The sequence below is a fragment of the Podarcis gaigeae genome, assembly GCF_964106915.1.
Source record: "Podarcis gaigeae genome assembly, chromosome: 10".
NCBI lineage: Eukaryota > Metazoa > Chordata > Lepidosauria > Squamata > Lacertidae > Podarcis > Podarcis gaigeae.
Genome location: NC_139686.1, coordinates 45,659,803 through 45,683,134, shown reverse-complemented (window position 1 = coordinate 45,683,134; position 23,332 = coordinate 45,659,803). Strand labels below are relative to the sequence as shown.

The 23,332-nt window shown below is 42.6% G+C and overlaps 1 protein-coding gene across 2 annotated transcripts in view; it reads left to right on the top strand.

Annotated features, from left to right (window-relative positions):
* The window catches only part of HMGA2 (high mobility group AT-hook 2), a 133,930-nt gene that overhangs the window by 7,516 nt on the left and 103,082 nt on the right, over positions 1–23,332 (top strand). For both annotated transcript variants that reach the window (XM_083699522.1, XM_083699523.1), the window contains exon 3: positions 11,994–12,044. In XM_083699522.1, the coding sequence (XP_083555648.1) occupies positions 11,994–12,044 (51 nt within the window). The remainder of the gene's footprint in view (positions 1–11,993; positions 12,045–23,332) is intronic.

Below are 23,332 nucleotides of genomic sequence, written 5' to 3'. Positions count from 1 at the left end.
AAAAATATTCTGAATCTCAGAAGCCAGAACAGCAAGAGGGATCGCTGCGCAGTGAAAGCAGCAATCCCTCTTGCTGTTCTGGCTTCTGGGATAGCTGCGCAGCCTGCATTCACTCCATAAGACATACACACATTTCCCCATACTTTTTAGGAGGGAAAAAGTGAGTCTTCTAGAGCAAAAAATACGGTAAATGTATTTTGAAAATAAATGTTTTATTAGGGTGAAATTAAATAATGAAAAGCAAACTACTTTAAGAATAGGAATTCTTGTAACATTTGTATTGGGGCAAGACTTATTTTGCACTAGGAAAATGGGCTTGTGAGTCAAGCCAAGATTGTGCTTGAATATCCTTTAAATATGAAAAAATTCCTTCCAGTAGCACCTTAAAGACCAACTAAGTCAGTTCTTGGTATGAGCTTTCGTGTGCATGCACACTTCTTCAGATACAGCTTCTTCAGATATTCTTCAGTGTATCTGAAGAAGTGTGCATGCACACGAAAGCTCATACCAAGATCTGACTTAGTTGGTCTTTAAGGTGCTACTGGAAGGAATTTTTTTTGTTTTGACTATGGCAGACCAACACGGCTACCTATCTGTAACCTTTAAATATGGTTATGTTTTCTATTCCTCAGTCAATTGCCCACAATCAGACTTGGATGATGAAGCATGATTTGCAAGTGTAAACCTTGTAAAGGTACCCCTGCCCGTACGGGCCAGTCTTGACAGACTCTAGGGTTGTGCGCTCATCTCACTCTAGAGGCCGGGAGCCAGCGCTGTCCGCAGACACTTCCGGGTTGCGTGGCTAGCGTGACGAAGCTGCTCCGGCGAACTGGCACCAGAGCAGCACACGGAACGCCGTTTACCTTCCCGCTATAAAGCGGTACCTATTTATCTACTTGCACTTAAGGGTGCTTTCGAACTGCTAGGTGGGCAGGAGCTGGGACCGAAAGACGGGAGCTCACCCCGCCGCGGGGATTCGAACCATGCGATTGGCAAGTCCTAGGCGCTGAGGTTTTACCCACAGCGCCACCCGCGTCCCTGTAAACCTTGTAGATTGCTGCTTATTTAAGTTTGGGTGAAAAGAGAAGTCAATCACTTCTTTTGCAGTCAAGATCACAAACACAGTGTGGCAGTTTTAACAGGGTTTTATCTGTCACAGACCGATCATCTTTTTGTTTAAAAAGTGATTCCCTGGTCCAACGATGTAGCACATTGTAGAACTGGCTGTTGTTATGTTACCTTCACTTAATCATCTTCAAGTTATTCCTAGACCGCTGCCAGATTTGATCTTGATGATCTGGACTTCTTTTTAATGTAGTATATAAAACAGAAAATATTTGACAGATGACAGACCTAACCAATACTTCAGCTTTAGTTTTACCTTGCAATTGACTTTGCACCAATTGCTGTGACCACATGGGTCAGTGGACGATATGGTGGCTGAACAGATGGCTATAAATTGTGGTCCAGGTGAAGCAAGTCATGTGGTTTCTTTAGCATGTACAGTTTGTAACTGCATCCACATTGACTGTGCCACTGCAAAGCTATTTAAAGTCAACTAAGGTCTGGTGCAGTGAATGCTTGGTGAACTGGGTGTAAGGTAAAGCAGGCATTTGACTGCTTCAGCCGGTATGAATTCACTCCAGTTGCATTCTAAGCATGTCAGTTTGGCTCTGGTGACCGGCCTTTCGATGGGGCAGTTTTTGTAATGTTGCCCCTCCCTTTCCCCATAGAGGTTGGAGATTTGGTTGATGAGTAAGAGGCATATTTGAGTTTCGTGGAGTGCATTATGATGTTGACACTGGAGTCCAGCAGTAAGCAGAAGACCAAGTTAGAGGCTGCAGGACCATTGGCTGAGGACTTGGACCAGGTCCCTAGCTTTGAGCCTGATACGGGTGAATAGGGGCTCCCTGAACTTGACAGGCAGGAGGCTACTGAAATGCATACTATAGCACCAGGACTTAATAGAAACACAGCCAAGACCCTCAGGTTGCACACAGGGTTGGAGACCATGTAGTGAAGGAAAAGCACCTGCCTTCAGCTATGCCTTTAAGAGTCTGCAGTTCCTAACAAATGTGTCCTTTTATAGAAGAACTGAAATGAAGGCAGTGGCTCAACATGTCTTATCCAGCCCTTGTTGCAGCAAGCTGATCATTTTGAGCTCTGCTTTGTTGTACCCCATTGATTCCTCTTTAGTCTGCTCAGCGCGATTCTGAAACGCAAAGTCTTCTGTCTTGGAACGGATTAGAAAGAACACACACATTTTCATGTCACAATCACATTGATTGTAGCACATTGGTTGTAGCAAAATGACATCGTCAGTGGAACTAAAATAATTGGTGCATAAATGCATTTCATGCTGTGTAGATGTGAGCAAAACAGTGTGCAAGATTATACCAAGTTTCTGGGAGATGCAGGTGGTGAGGGTGGTGTTGTGTTCAGCACCAGGCATCCTATAGACATCTGATTGCAGCATTCAAAATTCTCCAGGCGCCAGGAGCATTTTGCCCCTGGCTATTGGCCACTTAGGGACACAGGTGGCGCTGTGGGTTAAACCACAGAGACTAGGACTTGCCAATCAGAAGGTCGGCGTTTCTAATTCCCGTGACGGAGTGAGCTCCCGTTGCTCGGTCCCTGCTCCAACCTAGCAGTTTGGAAGCACGTCAAAGTGCAAGTAGGTAAATAGGTACCGCTCTGGTGGGAAGGTAAACGCCGTTTCCGTGTGCTGCTCTAGTTCGCCAGAAGCGGCTTAGTCATGCTGGCTACACGACCCGGAAGCTGTACGCCGGCTCCCTCGGCCAATAAAGCGAGATGACCCCAGAGTCGGCCACGACTGGACCTAATGGTCAGGGGTCCCCTTTACCTTTACCTTATTGGCCACTTGCTGCCAAGTGAAGATGCCGGGGTGGCAGGATGGCACCTGCCGTCTCCACCATCTGGAGATGCGTACCTGGGGATCCTTGGCTCTTGACTGCTTTCACACAGCAGCCACACACCCTGTAGAATTCTATCTGTTATATTTTATCTGCACAATGAGAATGAATTGCAGGAACCAAAAAATTGTTTTGAAAAATAGAACTTTAGAGCTGTCTGGTCCCCAAATGGCAACATTCTGTTTTGGTGAATGTAACACCTAGCTTACCGTATATATCTCAGTTTCTAATACTGTCTGATTGACCACTGCAAGAACAGGGTGCTGGACTAGAAGGGCAATTGATCTGACCCATATATGTTCCTATGTTATTATAATCAACCATGTGTCCTAGTGCAAGTCCGCTGTGGCTGATGGCTTCTGTGATCATGTGACTTTGGGTGTTATTCCTGATTGTAATTGAATGATAGCATGCATTTTCCTCAGGCTCACCTCAGAGGTTACTCAGGCTAGATCTTTTTCCAAATTATTTTATGAACTGCTTACAAAGATGTAAATCAGAGTCTGCTGTTTTGTTTCCAAAACAAAACAAAACAAAACAAAACACCTTTAAACCTTGTATCTAATAAGCATTATTTCCTTTTCTCCTGTTTATAGGAAAATGTATTAAACTTTGATTTAAATCATGCCTCATGTTTGGTCACATGCTGTGATGCAACACAACCAGAAGCAAGTCGCCTTAAACTTGATCAAGGTGTGAATAGAATTAGGCAGCAGATTGAATTGGTTAAGCAGATATAGATTGCCAAAGATCATGGGCATAACTTGTGATGACTTAATGCACAGTAATGGTAGAACTTAGCAAGGGGACCGTAACCTTATGATCGGGACTGTGGAACCTCAGTCCTGGGGGCAGAATGTGGCCCTTGAAGCCTCTTTTATCCAGCCCCCAGAGCTTTCCCCAGGCCACACTCCCTACTGATTCTGCTTTGCAGCCTCCTTGAACTCTCATAATGCCTCTTGCTTATATAGATAAAGAGGAGAGAAGGGTATGTGAGTTTATGTGGAAACTAGCCTAGTGAACGAAGAGGGGAAATTACATTTGTTTCTTTGCCCACATTTGCCTCTGAACCTGCCCATAATTGGCATGTGGCCTTGGAAAGCTGCCCAGGAGGGATTGTGTCCCTTTAGCTGATCCGGATAATGATAAATGGAGCAGTGGAGGAATCAGTTTAGATGTTGAGAGTGGCTTTGGGAATACGACTGAAGAAGTGTGGCTAGCCTAATGCTAGTAAACTTGCCAAATTGAACTGTTGGCACTTCTGGTAATATCTAGAGGAGGTTTTCTGTAGGCTGCAGGTATGGATTTAAGTTCCTCTTTAAAGGCAACGAGAATACAGAGGCAAAGATGGTGGAACTCTTTGCTCAGACGTGCTATGGCTACCTGAACTTTCACTGAGAGGGCTCCATCTCTCTGATATAATGAGCTGCTACTCTCAAGTTCAGTTGGAAGATGGATTCCAAATAAGATGTTGGCTGTGCAGCTGATTCTTGGCTATGCAGGACTCTCTTCTTGATTGGCTGATTGTTGGTCTTTGCAGAGAGACCTGCTCTGTACTCTGAAGCCCCGATAATCAGCTGATAGTTGGTGCTTCAAAGCACCTTGCCTCCAAATCCATTTCTGGCCCAGATTCAACTTCACTTGATGTCCGTATATGATATTGGCTGTATGGCAGGTGGGCTTGGCCCAAGTGACACCACAGGTTGGAGGTTCCCTCTCTGTTCCACAGTCAGTGACTGTCCTTTAGTCATGGCTACTGCATTGCTTTCTAGGTGACCAGTCAACTCTCTTCACTCTGTTTGCCACTGGTCAGTTTTGAGTTAAGGAAATCCACTCCTTGTTACATAAGGCAGTTGTGCTTTTTTTGGTTTATTTGGCTATAACTTTTGATAGAATAAAGATAACTCAGCACAGTTTGTTGCATTGTAGTTTGCATTAAATTACCCTTCTAATGATATATATTTTTATGGTATTATTCTAAAAAAGACTGATGTGATGAGCCCTCAAACCTCAGAAATACAACTTTAAGGTTTCCACAATTTTAGCTGTTAATGTATCTAAGAAGGTTTAGCAGGATCTTTTCCCATAGAACTTTTGAGCACAACAAAATCTGGAGCATTGAGGAAGACCTAGCTCCGTTAATGTTCCTAGTAACTTCATTTGTGTCATCCATTACAGAAGCATCCTCATATTACTGGTGTAAAGTTTTTGCCCCTCTAAGGAAAAGAAAAGTAACATGAGAACCCCCAAGACCTCTTGTAAGTCATGGCTGGTTTAAAATAACCCTCCTCATTATCTTTGAGGTATTGTCGTATTCTGTTCTGTCTGGAATTGTCCCACATTCTAGACACAACATGAATTGACACCAAAAAAGTACATAAAATAAACGTTGGGTGACTTATTTTTTCCTCTAGAATACAAATCTGTGGTGGGTTTTTTCTTTATCTCTTTCTTGAGTAAAATAAAATTATATGTGAGGACTGTTGACTGTACCACATTAAGTGACTGGACGTTCTGACCTCTTAACAGCTTTAATCTTTAAGAAATACTCCTTTCCAAATAAAATATTTTTTGACTCAAAGGTCATCTGGTCAAATGGCCTGTATTGCAGGAATTTTAATATTGTGTTTTAATGTTGTAACTGACCCTGGGACCTTAGGGTGAAGGGCAGGCAAATAAAAATTATTATTTTGTTTTCAACACAATTTATAATTGGGAATGAGTCTTCCAGTATTTCTTTTTCTTTCTTTCTTGCACAATCCCAATAGTGTTTTACTTAGGAGTAAGTCACACTTAGTTTAAGGTGGCTTAGTTTCAGTTAAACATGCCTTTCTGGCCACAGTCACACCCATAATGACTTGGGAATAAATTGCATTTATATGGGATGCAGGTGGCGCTGTGGGTTAAACCACAGAGTCCAGGGCTTGCCGATCAGAAGGTTGGCGGTTCGAATCCCCGTGATGGGGTGAGCTCCCATTGCTTGGTCCCTGCTCCTGCCCACCTAGCAGTTCAAAAGCACGTCACAGTGCAAGTAGATAAATAGGTACCACTCCGGTGGGAAGGTAAACGGCGTTTCCGTGTGCTGCTCTGGTTCTCCAGAAGTGGCTTAGTCCTGCTGGCCACATGACCCGGAAGCTGTACACCGGCTCTCTCGGCCAATAAAGCGAGATGAGCGCCACAACCCCATAGTCAGTCACAACTGGACCTAATGGTCAGGGGTCCCTTTACCTAAATTGCATTTAACCCAGTGGAACTTACTTTCAAATAACTATCCACAGAATTCGGTCACATTCCTTTCAGAGTGGGGATATCATTACTTTCTGTTGGTTTATCACATCATTCCATATCAAAAAGGCAAGACCTGGAATGTTTCAGTGTTTTCTTCCTCTCCCTGAGAAATGTCTGATGTGAAAAATACATCTTTGGGGATGCGTAAAAAGAGTGTTCCACTGAAACAATATTCATTGGCAGGAAAGCACATAATCTCCATTTAGGACTATCTGAGCAGAAAAGTAGGAAGATCTAGTTCCTCATTATGTATATAATTGACTTTTAAATCATGTAACTACACGAAAATGAGCAAAGTATCATCTATTAAATGATTAGCTGGTGGTAAATATCCAAATATCTCTTTCAATCTCTGTATTTTTTTGGGGGGGGGAGGGGAATGCAGTGAACCATCACCCTTCTCAGAAAGTGCCTTGTATGTTCTGTCTGTTTTGTGATATGCCATTATGTGATTATCTTGACATTAGGTAATACAAGTGATCTGTGCTTTGGTAACTTCCGTTCAGATTACTACAATGCTCTCAAAGGCAATGAATGTACTGCAGGAAAGCTTTAGGAAGAGAGTATCAGCCTGGGGTTTCTTGGACACTCATGCTCGCCTGCATTTCTGATTGTAATTTCTAACCCCTTTTTTCAAATGCAAAATTGGGTTTTGCAGCTAATTGGGGACTTAGTCACAACTTATCCTTAATTAAGAGGGACATATTGTTTGTTTGTTTGCTTGTTTGCTTTCTTTCTTTGTTTACTCTGAAAGCCTAAGCTCTCCCAGGAATTTACCTATTTATTTATTTATTTATTTATTTATTTATTTATTTATTTATGTATTTATTTAATTTGCATATCACCCTTCATCCACAGATCCCTAAAGCATCACACTACACCCCAAACAACAAATATGCTTACTTTTCATAAACAGATCTCCTTAAATACCTCCAAGGGGCAGGCATTACTGTGTAAGAAACCCAAGCATGGGCAGCAATTAGTATTTTTCTTTGGGGGGTGTGGTGTGACCAATAATGCTGTGTGTGAATTGAGAGAAGCTCCCCACCATCTCTTAACAGTGGCGCTGTGGATGCTGGGGCTCATTGGCCAGCAGTAGCTGGCCATAAATGGTTGTATCACTCTACTTTGGGTCTACGCCACTTTGGCACATGTTCACTGATAAGTCTGTTCCATCCCATTTCCTCAATTCAAAAAGCAATGGAAAAAGTGCAGTTAACCAAGAAGAGAGTCAGAATATTTGAGAAGTCTGAAGGCCAGTAGATCACTTAAGTTGCAGCCTGGAAAAGTTGCCCAGCAGGTCACTTCATATCAGAGTTCACATTAATTTGTTCAAGCAGCCCTACTGAAGGAAAAGTGTTTCCCAACTTGCTTATTTATCAAGAGAATAATCAACAATAGCTTGCAAGGGAATTCTGAGAGGTGTGTGTGTGTGTGTGTGTGTGTGTGTGTGTGTGTGTGTGTGTGATGTCAGGTGAATGAAGCACAAGCCATGATAACTATACATTGGAGGCATCTCCTGATACACTCCTCTACATATTATGTTGTATTTCTGCTGGAAACTGAGGGGTGTAATCATCAGAGTGTTCGCAAGATCATTCTTCTTTACGATGCATCTGCTTAAGACACGGGTTGCAAGCTACACATGGGCCTGTAGATGACTTTTCTGGCATCTGCAGACTCCTGATGACTTCCTTCCCCACTGAAATAAAGCTTGAAAGAAGCCTTCTGCTGTAGCCCGTTGAAGGGATTTTCAAGCCTTATTGCAGCAGAGCAGAGCGTTTTGGTGGGGAAAGGAGGCTTAGCTCTCCCCTTGCCAGCTGTGATGCTTCCACAAACACCAACAGAAGCCTAATTGCCCTGCCGGAGGGGTGGAGGCAGTGTGCACCAGATTGTGGTGCATGTACATGGCTGGCGTACACAGATAGTGACCGCCATAGTTCCTCTAGTTTGCAAATGTTCCCCTGAGTTCCAGGACACTGGTGACTCTTGGTTTAAGATGACCAAAGACTATTTGCCAGACTAAAATGCTTTTAAGGGATTAGATGGGAAGTTCAAGTTTCCCTAGAGGGATGGCTGCAGTATTTGTGGCAATCTCCACTAGAATTTGGTTGTAACCAAAGCACAGATAAGTTCTCTTGTGTAGGCAGCCAGGGCTTCTTTAATGCGTTATCCCAAGAAAGTTTCATCTTACACTCACCGCTTTAAAGATTAAAGAGGAAGTTGTCTTTTTAACAAGTTTGAAGTGATAATTTTGCCCTACAATAGTGTGAATTTTATATTTTCACACGTTTCCCCTTGATGATATGGTGGAGATATTTGGCTACATTTATTTTCTTTGAGGGTAGCAGGGACCAACGGCAGTATTTTCCCAGCTTTGCGTGGAATTCCCTTTACATGGCATAGTCATGTACAGAGATTTGCCAATAAGTAAACTGATACATTAAGATGATAGATTCCCGAAGGAAAAACGAAAACACATGCATACACTATTAATTACAGGGCATAGGCACTACTGGGATTAGATGGGATTTCTTAAAGCCTAAAATGGTGAGATGTATGATAAAGCCGTGTTAATCACAGCTGTAAAGGGAGTAAAAGGAAATTTCTAAATCTCCTAGTTCTGGAGGAAATCTTGAAAACGTAACTGCAGAATATCTCAGAAAGACTCAGAAGCCAAAAGAGAAACAAGATTAAATCCTATGGATGGAATTCAACCTTGCACTAAGGAATTTGTTCCATCAGCGCAAGTATTTATACTTGCTATACAGAACAATTTCCCCTCTTACATGTTGTTCTGTGGGGTTTTCCTCACCCAAAGCAGACGTGGGGAGGGTATGCAGGGGGAGGAGGGGTGGGGGGAAAATCCCATTGTGCTGGTTTCCACAGGTACAACTACTAAGTTGAAAGTGGCTCAATGTACTGTTTTACCTTAGAAAAAATCTTAAGTATTTTTAAAAAATCTAGCCAGTTTTTTATTCTGAAATTTATCGTTTCGATTTAATAACTCCGGATCGTATCAAATGAAGGCACCTTTTAGTTAGGGAACCTCTTAAAGCCCTGCTGGGATGGGGAATGGCATTCCTTCCTGGAACACGTTCCAGTGGCAAAAGTGGCTAGAAGAAGACATGTAAATTTTACTACTTCGTCTTCTTTTACATTACGCCAATTCTTACACACTCTTCTATCCAGACAGGCAAGAGGCACTATCAGATTTTTATCTAATTTTAATTTTATTTTGTTTATGCGGTTTATATACTGCTGAACTACAGTTGTCGCTAAGTGGTGAGACATTCAGGGACACATTCCCGCCAGGAAAAAACATTTGGAAGCAGGGCCAGTGAGAGATGTGGTCTGTTGAGAAGGGTGTGTGCCTTGGAGAGTCGCAGCAAGCATATGGAGAGACATGGAAGGCTGCATTTGTCCCTCAGGGTTGAGGTTCCCCTGAACTATATCATGGTCAGCGGTAGAGCAATTGTTTTCCATGGGTCTCCTGCAAGTTTGCTGGCTCCTGGGGGCCAATACACTGTGGGTCCCCCATTTTTTTTAATGTTCAGAGGGTTCCCCGTGCGACATCAGGATGTTGCAGGGCATCACACGTGGGGGCCCTCAATCCTCTGGACAAGATGGTGCCTCCGGTCTCTGTGAGTATGAGCTACTCAGATTCAACCTTCTTTTTCAACATGGATGCAAGCTATTGAAAGTTGTAACCTAACTTTGCCCATTCTTTTCCCGATTGCTCATATTTAAGGTGTACACTATCTTAAGCAGTACAGTAGTACCTCGCAAGACGAATGCCTCGCAAGACGAAAAACGTGCAAGACGAAAGGGTTTTTCGGTTTTTGCGTTGCTTCGCAAGACAATTTTCCCTATGGGCTTGCTTCGCAAGACGAAAACGTCTTGCGAGTTTGCTTCCTTTTTCTTAAAGCCGTTAATACCCAGCGAATCCGCGCTCCGCTAGACGAAAAAATTGCAAGACGACACAACTCGCGGAACGAATTAATTTCGTCTTGCGAGGCACCACTGTAATGATTTTTATAACCCTAAGCACAACATCTGAAAATAACACTCTTCTTCATCTATTTATTTCTCAGGTGTACTTAGTCAAGCCAATACTCCTCAGCCTTGTCTTGCTCACCGTCTTTCAGCCCCTTCCCCCATTATCTTCATACCAGAAAGTTAATATTAGGTTTACAGGAATGTTGTATGCCCTATTATGTTAATGTAAGGAAAGTTATATACATATTACATGCTTTGTATATACAATGGTACCTTGGTTGTTGAATGTAACCCATTCCGGAAGACAGTTCGACTTCCGAAGCGTTTGACAACCGAGGTTCAAAGGGCAGTCGGCTCAGTTAATGGAGGAAAAAAATTTGACTTCTGAGGTGCGTTCGAAAACAGAAGCAATTACTTCCGGGTTTTCGGCATTCGGATTCTGAACCTTTCAGCTTCCGAGGCGCTTGAAAACCGAGGTACCGCTGTATATAGTATTTTAACTCTAGCTATATAAAAATACAGCTACATACTTCTTGCACACACTCAGTTGGAAGAGGCAGCCAGTGATGTCGGTTAGGCTTGCGTATGAACAATCACACATAGGATAGTCAAAACAAAAAAATTCCTTCCAGTAGCACCTTAAAGACCAACTAAGTTAGTTCTTGGTATGAGCTTTCGTGTGCATGCACACTTCTTCAGATACACAGATGTATTCAGATGTGCATCTGAAGAAGTGTGCATGCACACGAAAGCTCATACCAAGAACTAACTTAGTTGGTCTTTAAGGTGCTACTGGAAGGAATTTTTTTGTTTTGACTATGGCAGACCAACACGGCTACCTATCTGTAATACATAGGATAGGTGAGTGTTTTTAGCGAGCCATATTAATTTATAGCTGCTTTGCATGCAGTTAGGAAAATGGTTTATGCACATAACTGCCAAAGGATCTGTGAAGGCGCAGGGGAGATAAAATGTCTGTTTACACGTAAGATGACACATTTTTAAATTAAAGAATTAGTCAAAAAGAACTGCCACGCTTGCTTTTATTAACTCGGTCTCTGATGTCAATTAGAATGACTGCTCAGTCCAGATATATGTAACGAAAGGGTGAGGAGGCAGATGGAAGATGTAATAATTTAATTAATAAGGATTCTCTGTTTTTGAGTGTCCACTCCAATTTCCCTGGGAAGTCAGCATTCAAGTCAGGGACAGATCCTATGCTTCCTGACTCCCCAAGCCCCAGGCTTTGAGTTAGCTGCCATTACTAACATTTTTAGTTTGTTTTGGCCTGCAAAACAAAGGCAAGTTCTTTAAAGAGATATGTCCAAAGGATAGTCTTTGTCAAGTATGTTGATTTGCTTTTCCATACATTCTTATCAATAGTCTAGACACAAGGAGAACACAGTGAATAGTCTATCATTTTTAAAGAAGCAGTTTCCTTCCTTAAACAAAGAGGTTCTCAGTCTGTTTTACGAAAGGATGGGAGCAGCATTTCTCTATAGGAGAGAGAGATAACAAAGTGATTTTTCTTTGTGCCTCTCATCTAATCAATAGATAAATAAAATGAATGCTGTTGTGGGAAGTATGCACTGACTATATATTTTAAAAAAACCCAACCTACCAGAATTGCCTAACAATATCATATAACGTAATTACAAATACTTTTGAACTACAGCACTTATCTTGCGTGTGTGCCTAACAATATCATATAACGTAATTACAAATACTTTTGAACTACAGCACTTATCTTGCGTGTGTGTGTTTTTTTTACAGAAAGCAGAAGCTACTGGAGAAAAACGACCAAGAGGCCGACCCAGGAAATGGGTAAGTATTGCAATTTTTAGTTTTTATAAAATTAAATTTTCCTCTTTTAAGAATTCAGCAAGGTAACCTTAAAAAGAAAGAAAGAAGGCAGCTATTTCGTTTTAGTTTAACGAACGGCTGCGGTCAGTTTGCCTCAATCCAGTGAACCAGACCGCATCATCAGAGGTTGGCATCGGCAGGCATGTTCCAGGGCCCTTGAATGGGTGGAGGGCACAGATTGCTAATGCCAGGCCTGAGATGGTTGGAGTTAGCACATCAGAAGTGGAGGGGGAGAAAGGTGGCACAGAAGGCGGCCACACATGCTCCCTATAATTGCCTTGATGAGTGACCTCCCACCCCCGGCGTGAGACAGGCTATATATGCTCATTATTCTTGTATGGTCTATATATATCCCCACCCCCTGTAATGGCTAGGGGCAAAAAGTCTGTGTCTGACAAGGTATCTGTACTACTCCTTCTCCCCACTGCCACCATCATTGCTCTTCCATGTCTTTGGAGCCTCCTGGCCAGAACCCACTCCCCTCCACACCATGGCAATGGCAGTGAGTCATGGAAAGGGATGGGACCTGTGCAAGTTCTGCAGTGAAGGAGAGGAGCAGCGACCCATAGCAGCACTGGAGCCAGTGTGGTGTAGTGGTTAAAAGCGGTAATCTCGTAATCTGGGGAACCGGGTTCACGTCTCCGCTCCTCCACATGCAGCTGCTGGGTGACCTTGGGCCAGTCACACTTCTCTGAAGTCTCTCAGCCCCACTCACCTCACAGAGTGTTTGTTGTGAGGGAGGAAGGGAAAGGAGATTGTTAGCTGCTTTGAGACTCCTTCGGTTAGTGATAAAGCGGGATATCAAATCCAAACTCTTCTTCTTCTGGTGAGGAGCAGATTCTGGATTGGGGAACTTGGGGCTTGCAGAGGTTGCTGGACTCCAGCTCCCGTTGTCCTCAACCAGCATGGTCATTGGTCAATGAAGATGGTACTTGCAGTCCAACAAAAATCTGGAGGGCCATAGGTTCCCACCCTGATGTGCATTTATAGGGGAGCAGAGGGGCTCACTAGAGGCCTCTTGAATGGGACTCATGGAAACCTGCAGCAGCCTTGCTGAGAGTTAAAGGCAGGTGAGGAGTTATCTCCGCTTCCTACCTTTAGACTTTGGGAGTTTGCTCAAAGACACATTTTACTACTGTTTGCTGGGAGGGGATATCTGTGTCTTATCAGCATGAATGAACCTCAGCTCTTCCCTTTTTTCTTTTTTTGAAAGTGAGAGGTGGAGGGGAAACAGAACACTGAGGTAGTTTGTTGAGTAATTCAGTTACAAAGGTTAAAGAGTGGGGTTTATCAGGAGTCCAAACGTGATTAGGAAAGAGGATAACATTCAAACGCAGTGTATACAAAAAGCAGGTTAATAAACAAAACTCCTTTGTCTCTTTCATGAATGTCCCATAGTTTCTGGAAAACACCCTGCTCCAATTGCAGGAAACCTATACCCACTCCCTCAGTGATTTATATTATTTCTCCTTTCTGGGTCACTTCAGAGATGGAAAAGGCGGGCCTAAGGCAGAGGAAGTTTTAGGGCAGCACAACCAGTGCGATCGCTGGGGGAGCCAAAACAATGCTATAGAATGTAGAGAGAGGTGGCAAGGAGGGGGAGCGAATTTTAGTGTCACCGAGGGTTTCCCCAGCCACTCTGGGCAGCTCCTAACAGAATATTAAAAACACAATAAAAAACTTCCATAAACAGGGCTGCCTTCAGATGTCTTCTAAAAGTCACACAGTTGTTTATTTCCTTGACATCTGATGGGAGGGCGTTCCACAGGGCAGACACCACTACTGAGAAGGCCCTCCTGCCTGGTTCCCTGTAACCTCACTTCTCACAGTGAGGGAACCTGCAGAAGACCCTTGACGCTGGACCTCAGTGTCCTAAGCCCACAGGGTCTTCTCGTCAGGGACGAGTGCGTCCAAAAGTGAGTGTTGCCACCCAACACTCCTTACCCATTTGCTGGTGGGGATGCAGATATCCCTTCCCTGTTCATCAGATGACCTCATGAGCAGCGGAGGAGGCAATTGCCTCACTATCAAGGTACAAGACTGGGAGGAGTGCTTTATATGTTTCTGCCCATCCTGGTGCCATGTCCACATTATCTTTCCTTTTTACCATTTATGCCAAAATGTTTTTTGGGGGGTAGGGTAGGATGAAAAATTTGCTTAGGGGCTGGCTCAGGTTCCCTGGCCAGGAGTTAACCACCCCTGAGTTATATTATTGAATCTATCAAAGAGTTTTAAAACTCATGGTCATATATTTTTATCAGAAGATGATAAATTAGTGTTGTTATTATTATTTTTAATCACCCTTATCTAGTAATTATTTGTGGATGTGGGAGATCTGATGCATCTAAAGGGATACACACCCATACCTGCGAAAGGTGTGCATAGCTCCCTCCATTGAAGTGAATGCTTTATGGAAGGATCTCTACATATATACTGGACCACACATGCAGAACTCTTGTGTCGAGGGCCATGTAGAAAGAGATGTAAAAAACAAACAAACGGAGGAGGATGTTACCCAAAGCCATATGGCCCTTTGCATTTTAACAACCCACCTCACTTTACACTCCACCTCTGTTTGTCATACACATTTCCTTTAAACCTTTAAATTGCACTGGAGTTATTTTCCTATTTAATCCGGTGCATTTGCAGTTAGCATTCCTTCTAAACCACTCTATTATTTATAATAGGGGTCACTGGGATTTTTGTTGTTTTATGATATTTGAGGTGGGGTAGAAGGTGCAAAATTACATGTGGTCGAGTTTTGCGTTTTTACTTTTTTTGTGTAAGTCTGCAAGCCTTTCTTTTTGTGAGTCTAGGATTCTGTGTCATATGTTGTTCATCAAACTGTAAAGTATTATTTCTCCTGTTTCCTTCAATGTGTACATGCAGAGATATATTAGCTAACAGAGCTCTGCAGAACTTGTGGTAGCCAAGTCTTCCTGCCAGTTCCAACTTATATACTTTACATCTGGTGATTCTCGTTGTTTTTTTTGTTTTTTTTGAAATGGTAACTAAATTTATTGGACCAATATGATACCTTGGAATAGTAGTAGTAGTCATAATAATAACAATGGCATAAAGTGCATTCTGAAGCATGTAGTAAATTACTTTATCTTTTCAATAAAATAATATTGCTCCTAAAAAGCATTCTGTGAAAGTAAGACTACTGGAATAAGCATAGAGCACAGTGTCATGCATTCTTTGATCAGGGAGACCCAAATACAAACCAAAATCTGGAATCGGTATCTTAGTTTCAAATATACAAACGATTATTTGATGTTGCCCAAAGCCTGACATATTGGTCACAATCCAGGCAATCTCCGTAGATGATTAATACATTTGTAAATTGCCTTCCACGTATAGGTTCCAATGTGATTTACAGATATATCCTTAAACCAGCTAAAATAAGTACAAGAACAACCAGGTGTAGGTTTAAAAACAACACGGAATGACCTTTGCACCTGGTCGAGAAAGCTAGTTGAAACAAAAATGTATTCGGCTGGTTTCGTAAATTACAGATAGTGGGCGGCTGTCATATCCTGACAGAAATACGGTTCCACAGATACTTGATTTGAGCCCAGTGATTTTAGTGGGAGCTCTGTGCCGGATCACAGCCAATGGCTCTGATTCCCCTGAGTGATCTGTGGCCTGAAGTAGGCTTCTGTTCACAGGTTGCCATACCGAAGATGAGTTGTGAGTCAATATGTATGGTGCAGGGTAAAAATAGGAACCCCATCTCTCGGGATTGGTTAATGCTGTGATCCTTGCAGGAGTGGATTCATGCATGACAACTAGCCGTCAGTGCAGCAGGCTTTGACATTCCTTCTCTCTGCCCGCAGTCAAAGATGAACATCTCTTTAGAAGCTGTGTACAGTCTTTTAAAGTAGTGAACATAGGAAGCTCTTTGCCCCACGGCTCTTTACAAAGAACTGTGAATTGAAGCAATTAACCTGTAAATTTCATTGACTTCAGGCTGTGTTTTCAGCTCAATTTGCTTAATTTTGCAGCCATAATGGAACACTTTTTTTTAATGTGGACCTTAATACATTTTTATTGCATCTCTCCATGTACTCCAGGTAGAGGAGGATAAAATATGTCTGTATTAAATAATAATTTCAATTTTAAAAGACAGCACTTTTAAAACAAGCAGGAACACAAAAAAGTGCTAACATGCTCATAATTAGGTGGTTAGATCAGTTCTCAGCCCAAGGCCTTGGAAAACAAGGAGGTTTTATGTCTCTTTCTAAAATCCAAACACTCGTCACCTTCTAGAATGTTGTTCTTTTAACTCAGGGCTATCGGTGAAAAGGCCATGTTTCTTGCTGTGACTGTTTTAACTTCCCACAAGGAATGAGCACAGAGGCAGCTTCTAATCAAAATATATCCATTTGCAAGGGAGCTCATATATGAAGAGATGCTTGCTGAGGTTTGTAACGTGCATACCAAAAAGGAGGGGAAGGTAGGTAGAGATTGAAGCATGGAGGCTAGACCATTCAACTGTATGATTATGCAGCACCATCAGAGAACGTGGCATTTGATAGACGTTTGTAAACAAAAAAGGATAAGCAATTGTCATGAACCCTGCAGTGTTTGCTGGATCGGGCTTCGATTGTCAGGCCCACACAGAGGAGGTAGAGAAAAAATTGGGGAGCCAGGGCAAACTGTAGGAAAGAGAAGGGGGGTATCTCCTTTCTGCCATGACTTCAACCACTTTGAAAGGAGAAGCATGTACAGTGGTGCCCCGCAAGACTAATGCCTCGCAAGACGGAAAACTCGCTAGTCGAAAGAGTTTTCCGTTTTGGAGGTGCTTCGCAAAACGAATTTCCTATGGGCTTGCTTCGCAAGACGAAAATGTATTGCGAGTTCCTGCGGTTTTTTCCCCCTTTCCCCCCCTTTTTCTAAGCCGATAAGCCGCTAATAGCGCTAATCTGCTAATCCGTCAATGGGCTTGCTTCGCAAGACGAAAAAACCGCTAGACGAAGAGACTCGCAGAACGGATTCTTTTTGTCTTGCGAGGCACCACTGTATACTGGCTCTCCCCTATGACCCTCCGGCGGACCAGAGAGCCTCAGTGGAGGCTGGGGAGGGCTCTGATAACTGATGGGGAAGGCTGAATAGGAGGTGGGAGTAACTGAGCAGGAGGGTGCAGGCTTGTTTCCTAGAATCAGGTGCTGCCTTTGCAGATGGGAGCAGACCCTGGTAGTGTGTGTGTGTGTGTGTGTGTGTGTGTGTGTGCGCGCGCAAGCTCAACATTCCTGCTTGGCAAAAGAGTCTTGTGAGTGAGCACACCACACCTCATCTTTAAAAGCTTGGCAGGACTTGTTGGGACACCTTCCTTGCTTCTGTCCAGTTCTGAACCTCTTACCTTGCTCCTGAACTCCTGAATCTTGGCTCTTGAGCACTGTGTGTGCTGCTGAGCCCACACCATTACCTGCCTGAACGAAGATCTTCCTTATGTACAAGTCAGAGCCTCTGTCAACTTCTTTTGGTTGGGAGTTAGGACCAAAGGTTGCACTAAATTTTGTCAGTGGGAGAACAAGCTGCTGTCTCAACCACCATACCTGTGCTGCAGTGTACGTTTTTGCTAGCAATCATAATAGCAAATCTCCATATCAGAAAAGACCCCTCGGTTCCATTTGTTAAGTATAAAAGTCATTGCCACACTGGTAGAAAATAAAGTTGTGCTGGGTGTTTGGGTATTTTTCTGTGGGACAAGAATGCTATATATTAAAACAGAAGCCATTTAAAAAACCCCGCCTAGGAGCAGAACTGGTGGCCAGTTCTCACTTTCAGTAATTACCAAGAACAGTCATTAATTGTTTGATGTCAACATCCACTGATAACTTACATGCATGAATAGCCCATGTCACAGATTTAATACCACTGCTATAACATTCATATCACCTCAAACAATGCTTCTGAATGGTGAATTCACACTTTCAGCTACCTGCCTTCAGGTGTACAGTAATCATGAGAAGTTTGTATGCATGCATTAACCTTTCACAAGGGTGAACGGATTATGATTTATTATGAGCAGAAACACATACACCATGCTAAATAGGCCTTTTAAAACTGCAGCCCCAAGCATGCTTACTAGTGAATAAGTCCCAATGAATGCACAGAGCCATACTTTTGAGTATGCTGATGATTGTACCATAAAGTGCCATTTATTGAAAACAAGTGTCTGATTTCCACTGTGATCGACGTATCTAGTTCTTGGTGGAGAAGATACCTCTCGTGAGGTAGGCTCAGCATTTGTGACACTCTCGAGAGTTTCCAAATGTGAGTGGTCTATGTTTAGGAAAGTGGATTATGAGTCAGGATTCCTGGATTCTGTTTCTAGTTCAGTGAGGTGTCAGGCAAGCCGTTTACTATCTTCCGGGCTAAATATACCTTTTGACAAGTGTATAATGATTCCATTTTTATATGCGATTCCAAGCCCCTTGCGCTTACTCCCGTGGGGAATCTGAGTTTAGTTGCGAAGCATGCAAGCATAGGCATATCTCTTTTAATGGTGTCACATTATATAGAGTTCCAAGGGCCCCATATAAAAGGCATGTGCACTGTGTGTATTTTCCTCCTCCAAACGAAAACCCAAAATGAAACTCCCTCTTCTATTTCCTTATAGCACTGGATATGCTGTATGTGAAAGCAGGCATCTCTTATTAAGCAATAGCAACTGAAAAACATATTTCTCAGGAGATGGTTTCTAATTTTACGACACATGGAGGTTTTTAAAAACCACCAATAAAGTACTGTATTCCCTTTCATTTATTTGTTGCTGCCCTCAGATTTTGAAAAAGCCAAGTAACGACTGCAAGGATCAGAAATGAGCCAGTGTGGTGTAGTGGTTAAGAGCGGTAGTCTCGTAATCTGGTGAACCGGGTTCGCTTCCCCGCTCCTCCACATGCAGCTGCTGGGTGACCTTGGGCCAGTCACACTTCTCTGAAGTCTCTCAGCCTCACTCACCTCACAGAGTGTTTGTTGTGGGGGAGGAAGGGAAAGGAGATTGTTAGCCGCTTTGAGACTCCTTAAAGGGAGTGAAAGGCGGGATATCAAATCCAAACTCTTCTTCTTCTTCTTCTTTGCTAATATCTCTGTAGTCTGATCTTGATACCTTACACAAACGATAATAAGTTTTTTGATAGTAGAGAAGTCTTGGATACAGTTTTTGAATACATTTAAATTAGCAGTAGAGGTACCATTGTTCATGCTCTTGGATGTGAAAGGGAGTCACTGGTGTTACGAACATAACCGTATGTATGGTCCATTGTTTTCCCTCTGGAAATTTCAAGTGTTGCTAACAAAAGAATTTGCTGTGTTTATGGAGCAGGTTCACTGTATGGCTGAGATTGAATAGTTGTTGCATATTTGCATTAAATGCTACTTTATCAGCTTATTTCTTTGGTAACAAAACATGGCTGCTGAATTTTAATAGTATACAGGCCATATGTCCTGCATGGAAATTATATTTATACCCCCACCTTTTTTTTACAAGCCAGGTATGATGATTTAATGATATTTTATTTGTAGGCCACCCTGGTACATAGGGTCTAATAATTAGTTAATACATAACATATAAAACAGCGTAGGGCAGTGTGTTAGGAAATTCCCACATGTTTGGATCTTCTTTTTTTTTTGCAGGTTTTCACGATCAAGTTCCCAGGAATGTTTTGGCCTGTTCCTGGGTGGTGGTTGGTTTTTCCCCTCCAGATTTAGCAGTAGGCTGTTGTCAAGACATATGGGGCCTTCTTTGACAGTGCAAGGAGTGTAGCAACTGTCTTGTCTCTCTGTAAGACAGTATCCCCGAGATGTGTTTTCTGTTCTAACTGTTCCATGTTGTAGTGACAGCTAGAATCAGAAAGGCGTTCCTCTCAGCTCTCATCTGGAACGAGACTATAAAAGGCAGGAATCACAATGATTGTTTGGTCTGGTCTCAGTGATCCTCTGAATGGTGGTGTAGGACTCTTAAATCAATGGACTGCCACCTGATTCTCTTTCCACACTCTTAATTAGTGGCCAGCCACTTTGCAGCATGGCAGAGGAAATACAAAAAGATCCAGAGATGACAAAGACTTCCATTGCCTGACTAGCTTACTTGACCATTCCCAACCGCTGAACCATGGCAGCGAGGGAAGGAATGTAGGAACATGCCTTATAACGACTTTGACTGGCAGCAACTGTTGGATTGCAGGCAAGAGTCTTTACCAAACTAACTCAAGATACTTGGCGGCTGAATCTGGGACCTTCTGGATGCAAAGTATGCTGTCTATCACAGAACTATGAAGAGAAAGCAGCATGCCTTTACAGCAGCCCAGCCAGAGCCTATGCCTCCCTGCACACTCCGTCCCACCCCTTGATTCAGTCAACCTCTATCTGCTCTAAATCATGTAACTTTTCTGTATCTGGGTCAATAGCAGCTGGTGGGTGAGCAGTTTCTTTGGGGAAATGGCAGTGAGGGAATGGGTTACCTCGCACAGCACCATGGTCCTGATCCGATGATATTTAGGGCTGGGCAATACCTGTTTTTTTTTTTTTTTTTACATTGTGCTATATCACCAGCTAAACATCATAATATACCAATATATCACAATGTTTGAAATAGGGATGGAGGCATTGACTGGCTTCATGCTTTCTCCTGCTCTTGTGATTTGCTGTCTATGGCATGAGGCAAGGACTGAGCTGAGCTGGCAGAATTAATAGGCACTGCAGGACTCGTGAGAAGCGTTGAGTGGCTTCACAGTTTTCCCCACATTGTGATTTTTGCATAGAGAGTACTGACACACACACACGCCATGCTTGATGATATATTGCCAGCTCGAGAATTATAAAACCAATATCAAATATGGACTTCAAACCGGTTTTGGACGGTATATTGATATATCGCCCAGCCCTGCTGGTGTTGTGATTGCATCTGATAATTATAGAGTATTCATATATGCAGTAACAGTGTTACTTATTTCTTCTTGATCCTGGTAAATCATAATTCAGGGATCCAGCCCAAGCCCTTATGGCAGCTCTTTGCCAAAGAGATGGGAGACCCAGTCACAGATCTCTGCTATTGAAGCTGCTTTTGGGCCCTGAGAAATAAGAGGCAACCTGTGCTAAAATGATCAGCGAGACAGCCTGGAGTTTGCGTCTGTTATGTTTAAGTAGCTTACACACATTTGAAAGGCAGACTGGAACCTGTAGTTCCAGTGTGCCGTAAAAAGGGTGACTTGATCCAATATGTTATCTTAATCTAGTTTGACTGTCGCATCAATTAGCCTCATCAAGATGAACTGGGGACCCTTTTCATGTCCTAATACAAACACATGGGATTTTTCCTTTTATGATCTTAACAACGTTGCTTTGTGCTAACATATCCTTGAGGTTTCCTTTGCGCTTGCTTAGAACTCATTCATACTGTATTGTGACATGTCGGTGATGACAAAATCTGTCCTGGGGGCCTGTTTTTACATTTGTCTGTTAAGGGAACTTTTTTTCTTCTTTTTTTACGAATAGAAAAAGAAAATAAAAGCTTGCCATCAGCTCATAAGCTTTAAAAATCCCGAATAGAAGAAGCAGCTGTGGGGAGCATGCATTCCTAAATGTTTAAAGCATTTATACAATAATTGGGTGCAGCAGAGCTCTTCCTGTAATGAATGGGCCTGATTCTGGTCATGCTTCATTCAGAGTTCATACTGAAGTCATTGGCTGGTCTGCATAGGAGGCAATCAAATGATCTTCCTGTACATTTGCAAAAGTTTGGGAAGAAGTGTTTCAAAGCGACTGTGATCTCATTTCTTAGTCTTGAGTATAGGAGTGGGAAATCGGTTGTGGATTCCACTTCCAAGCTCCAGAGCATTGTTTCAAGAATAGAGAGCACCAGTGCTGGCCAGTTGAGTTCTGCGAGTAATTATATATATATATATATATATATATATATATATATATATATATATATATTATCAAGAAGAAATATATATATATATTTATTTAAAAAATTCCTTACGGAAATGATTTTCAGTAGCAAGCAAAAATTTTCAAAGTTATTAGTTTGCATTTGTATTAATTTACAAAGCCCTGAACAACTTAGGTCCACGGTATCTCAGGGATCACCTGAACCCTTCTATCCCAGCTCAATCCGGAGGAGCATCCTTGGTCCTCCCCAGTGTTGGCGAGGCTCATTTGACAACAAGAAATAGTGCCATATAGCAAAATGCTCTGCCAACAGAAATTCAACAGGAGCCTTTTGTTTCACCTTCTAAATGCCTGCTGAGAATTCTTCTATTCCGCCAGGGCTATGCAAGCAATTGAAAATACATCTTTCCACAGTACTTAATTGGCATTTGATTTAAGCTTTTGTATATGGTTTTTATTGTATGGTTTTACGTACTAGTGTTGTAAACTGCTTTGATTTGTTTTTAATGAAATGGTGTTGTATCAAATATTTTATAAAATAGATAAACTATATGCATGGGTTTCGGAATGCAAGATTAGTCAGCTATCATGTTTATGCATCTACCTACTTACTTCTCTAGGGACGTTGGTGGCGCTGTGGGTTAAACCACAGAGTCTAGGACTTGCCAATCAGAAGGTCCGCAGTTCGAATCCCTGCGACGGGGTGAGCTCCCATTGCTTGGTCCCTGCTCCTGCCAACCTAGCAGTTCGAAAGCACGTCAAAGTGCATGCAGATAAATAGGTACCACTCTGGCGGGAAGGTAAACGGCGTTTCCGTGTGCTGCTCTGGTTCGCCAGAAGCAGCTTAGTCATGATGGCCACATGACCCGGAAGCTGTATGCTGGCTCCCTTGGCCAGTAAAGCGAGATGAGTGCCGCAACCCCAGAGTCGGCCATGAATGGGCCTAATGGTCAGGGATCCCTTTACCTTTTTACTTACTTCCCTTATTTTAAAAAATGTGACCAATGGTCAGGGTTGGATGGGAGTTGTAGTTCAACCACAACAGGGAACCCCCCAGCTTCTCCATTTTTGATTTATGGCCTATTAATGGAGTAATTACATCAGTGTCATAACACTGCCCTGCAAATTCCTTATGCAAACTTGATTGCTTGGAAGCAGAGTAGCAGAGGACATGATATATCATTACAGACCACAAACCCAGTTTTATCAGTTTACCTACTGAGGGATGATGACAGGGAGAGAGCAGGTGCTGAGTATTTGCTCCCCCCCCCCCACATTCTCAAAGTGGCAGCCATAAGTTGCCAGCCAAGCTTTACAGTAATAGCATTCTCCCCTTCTTTTTATAG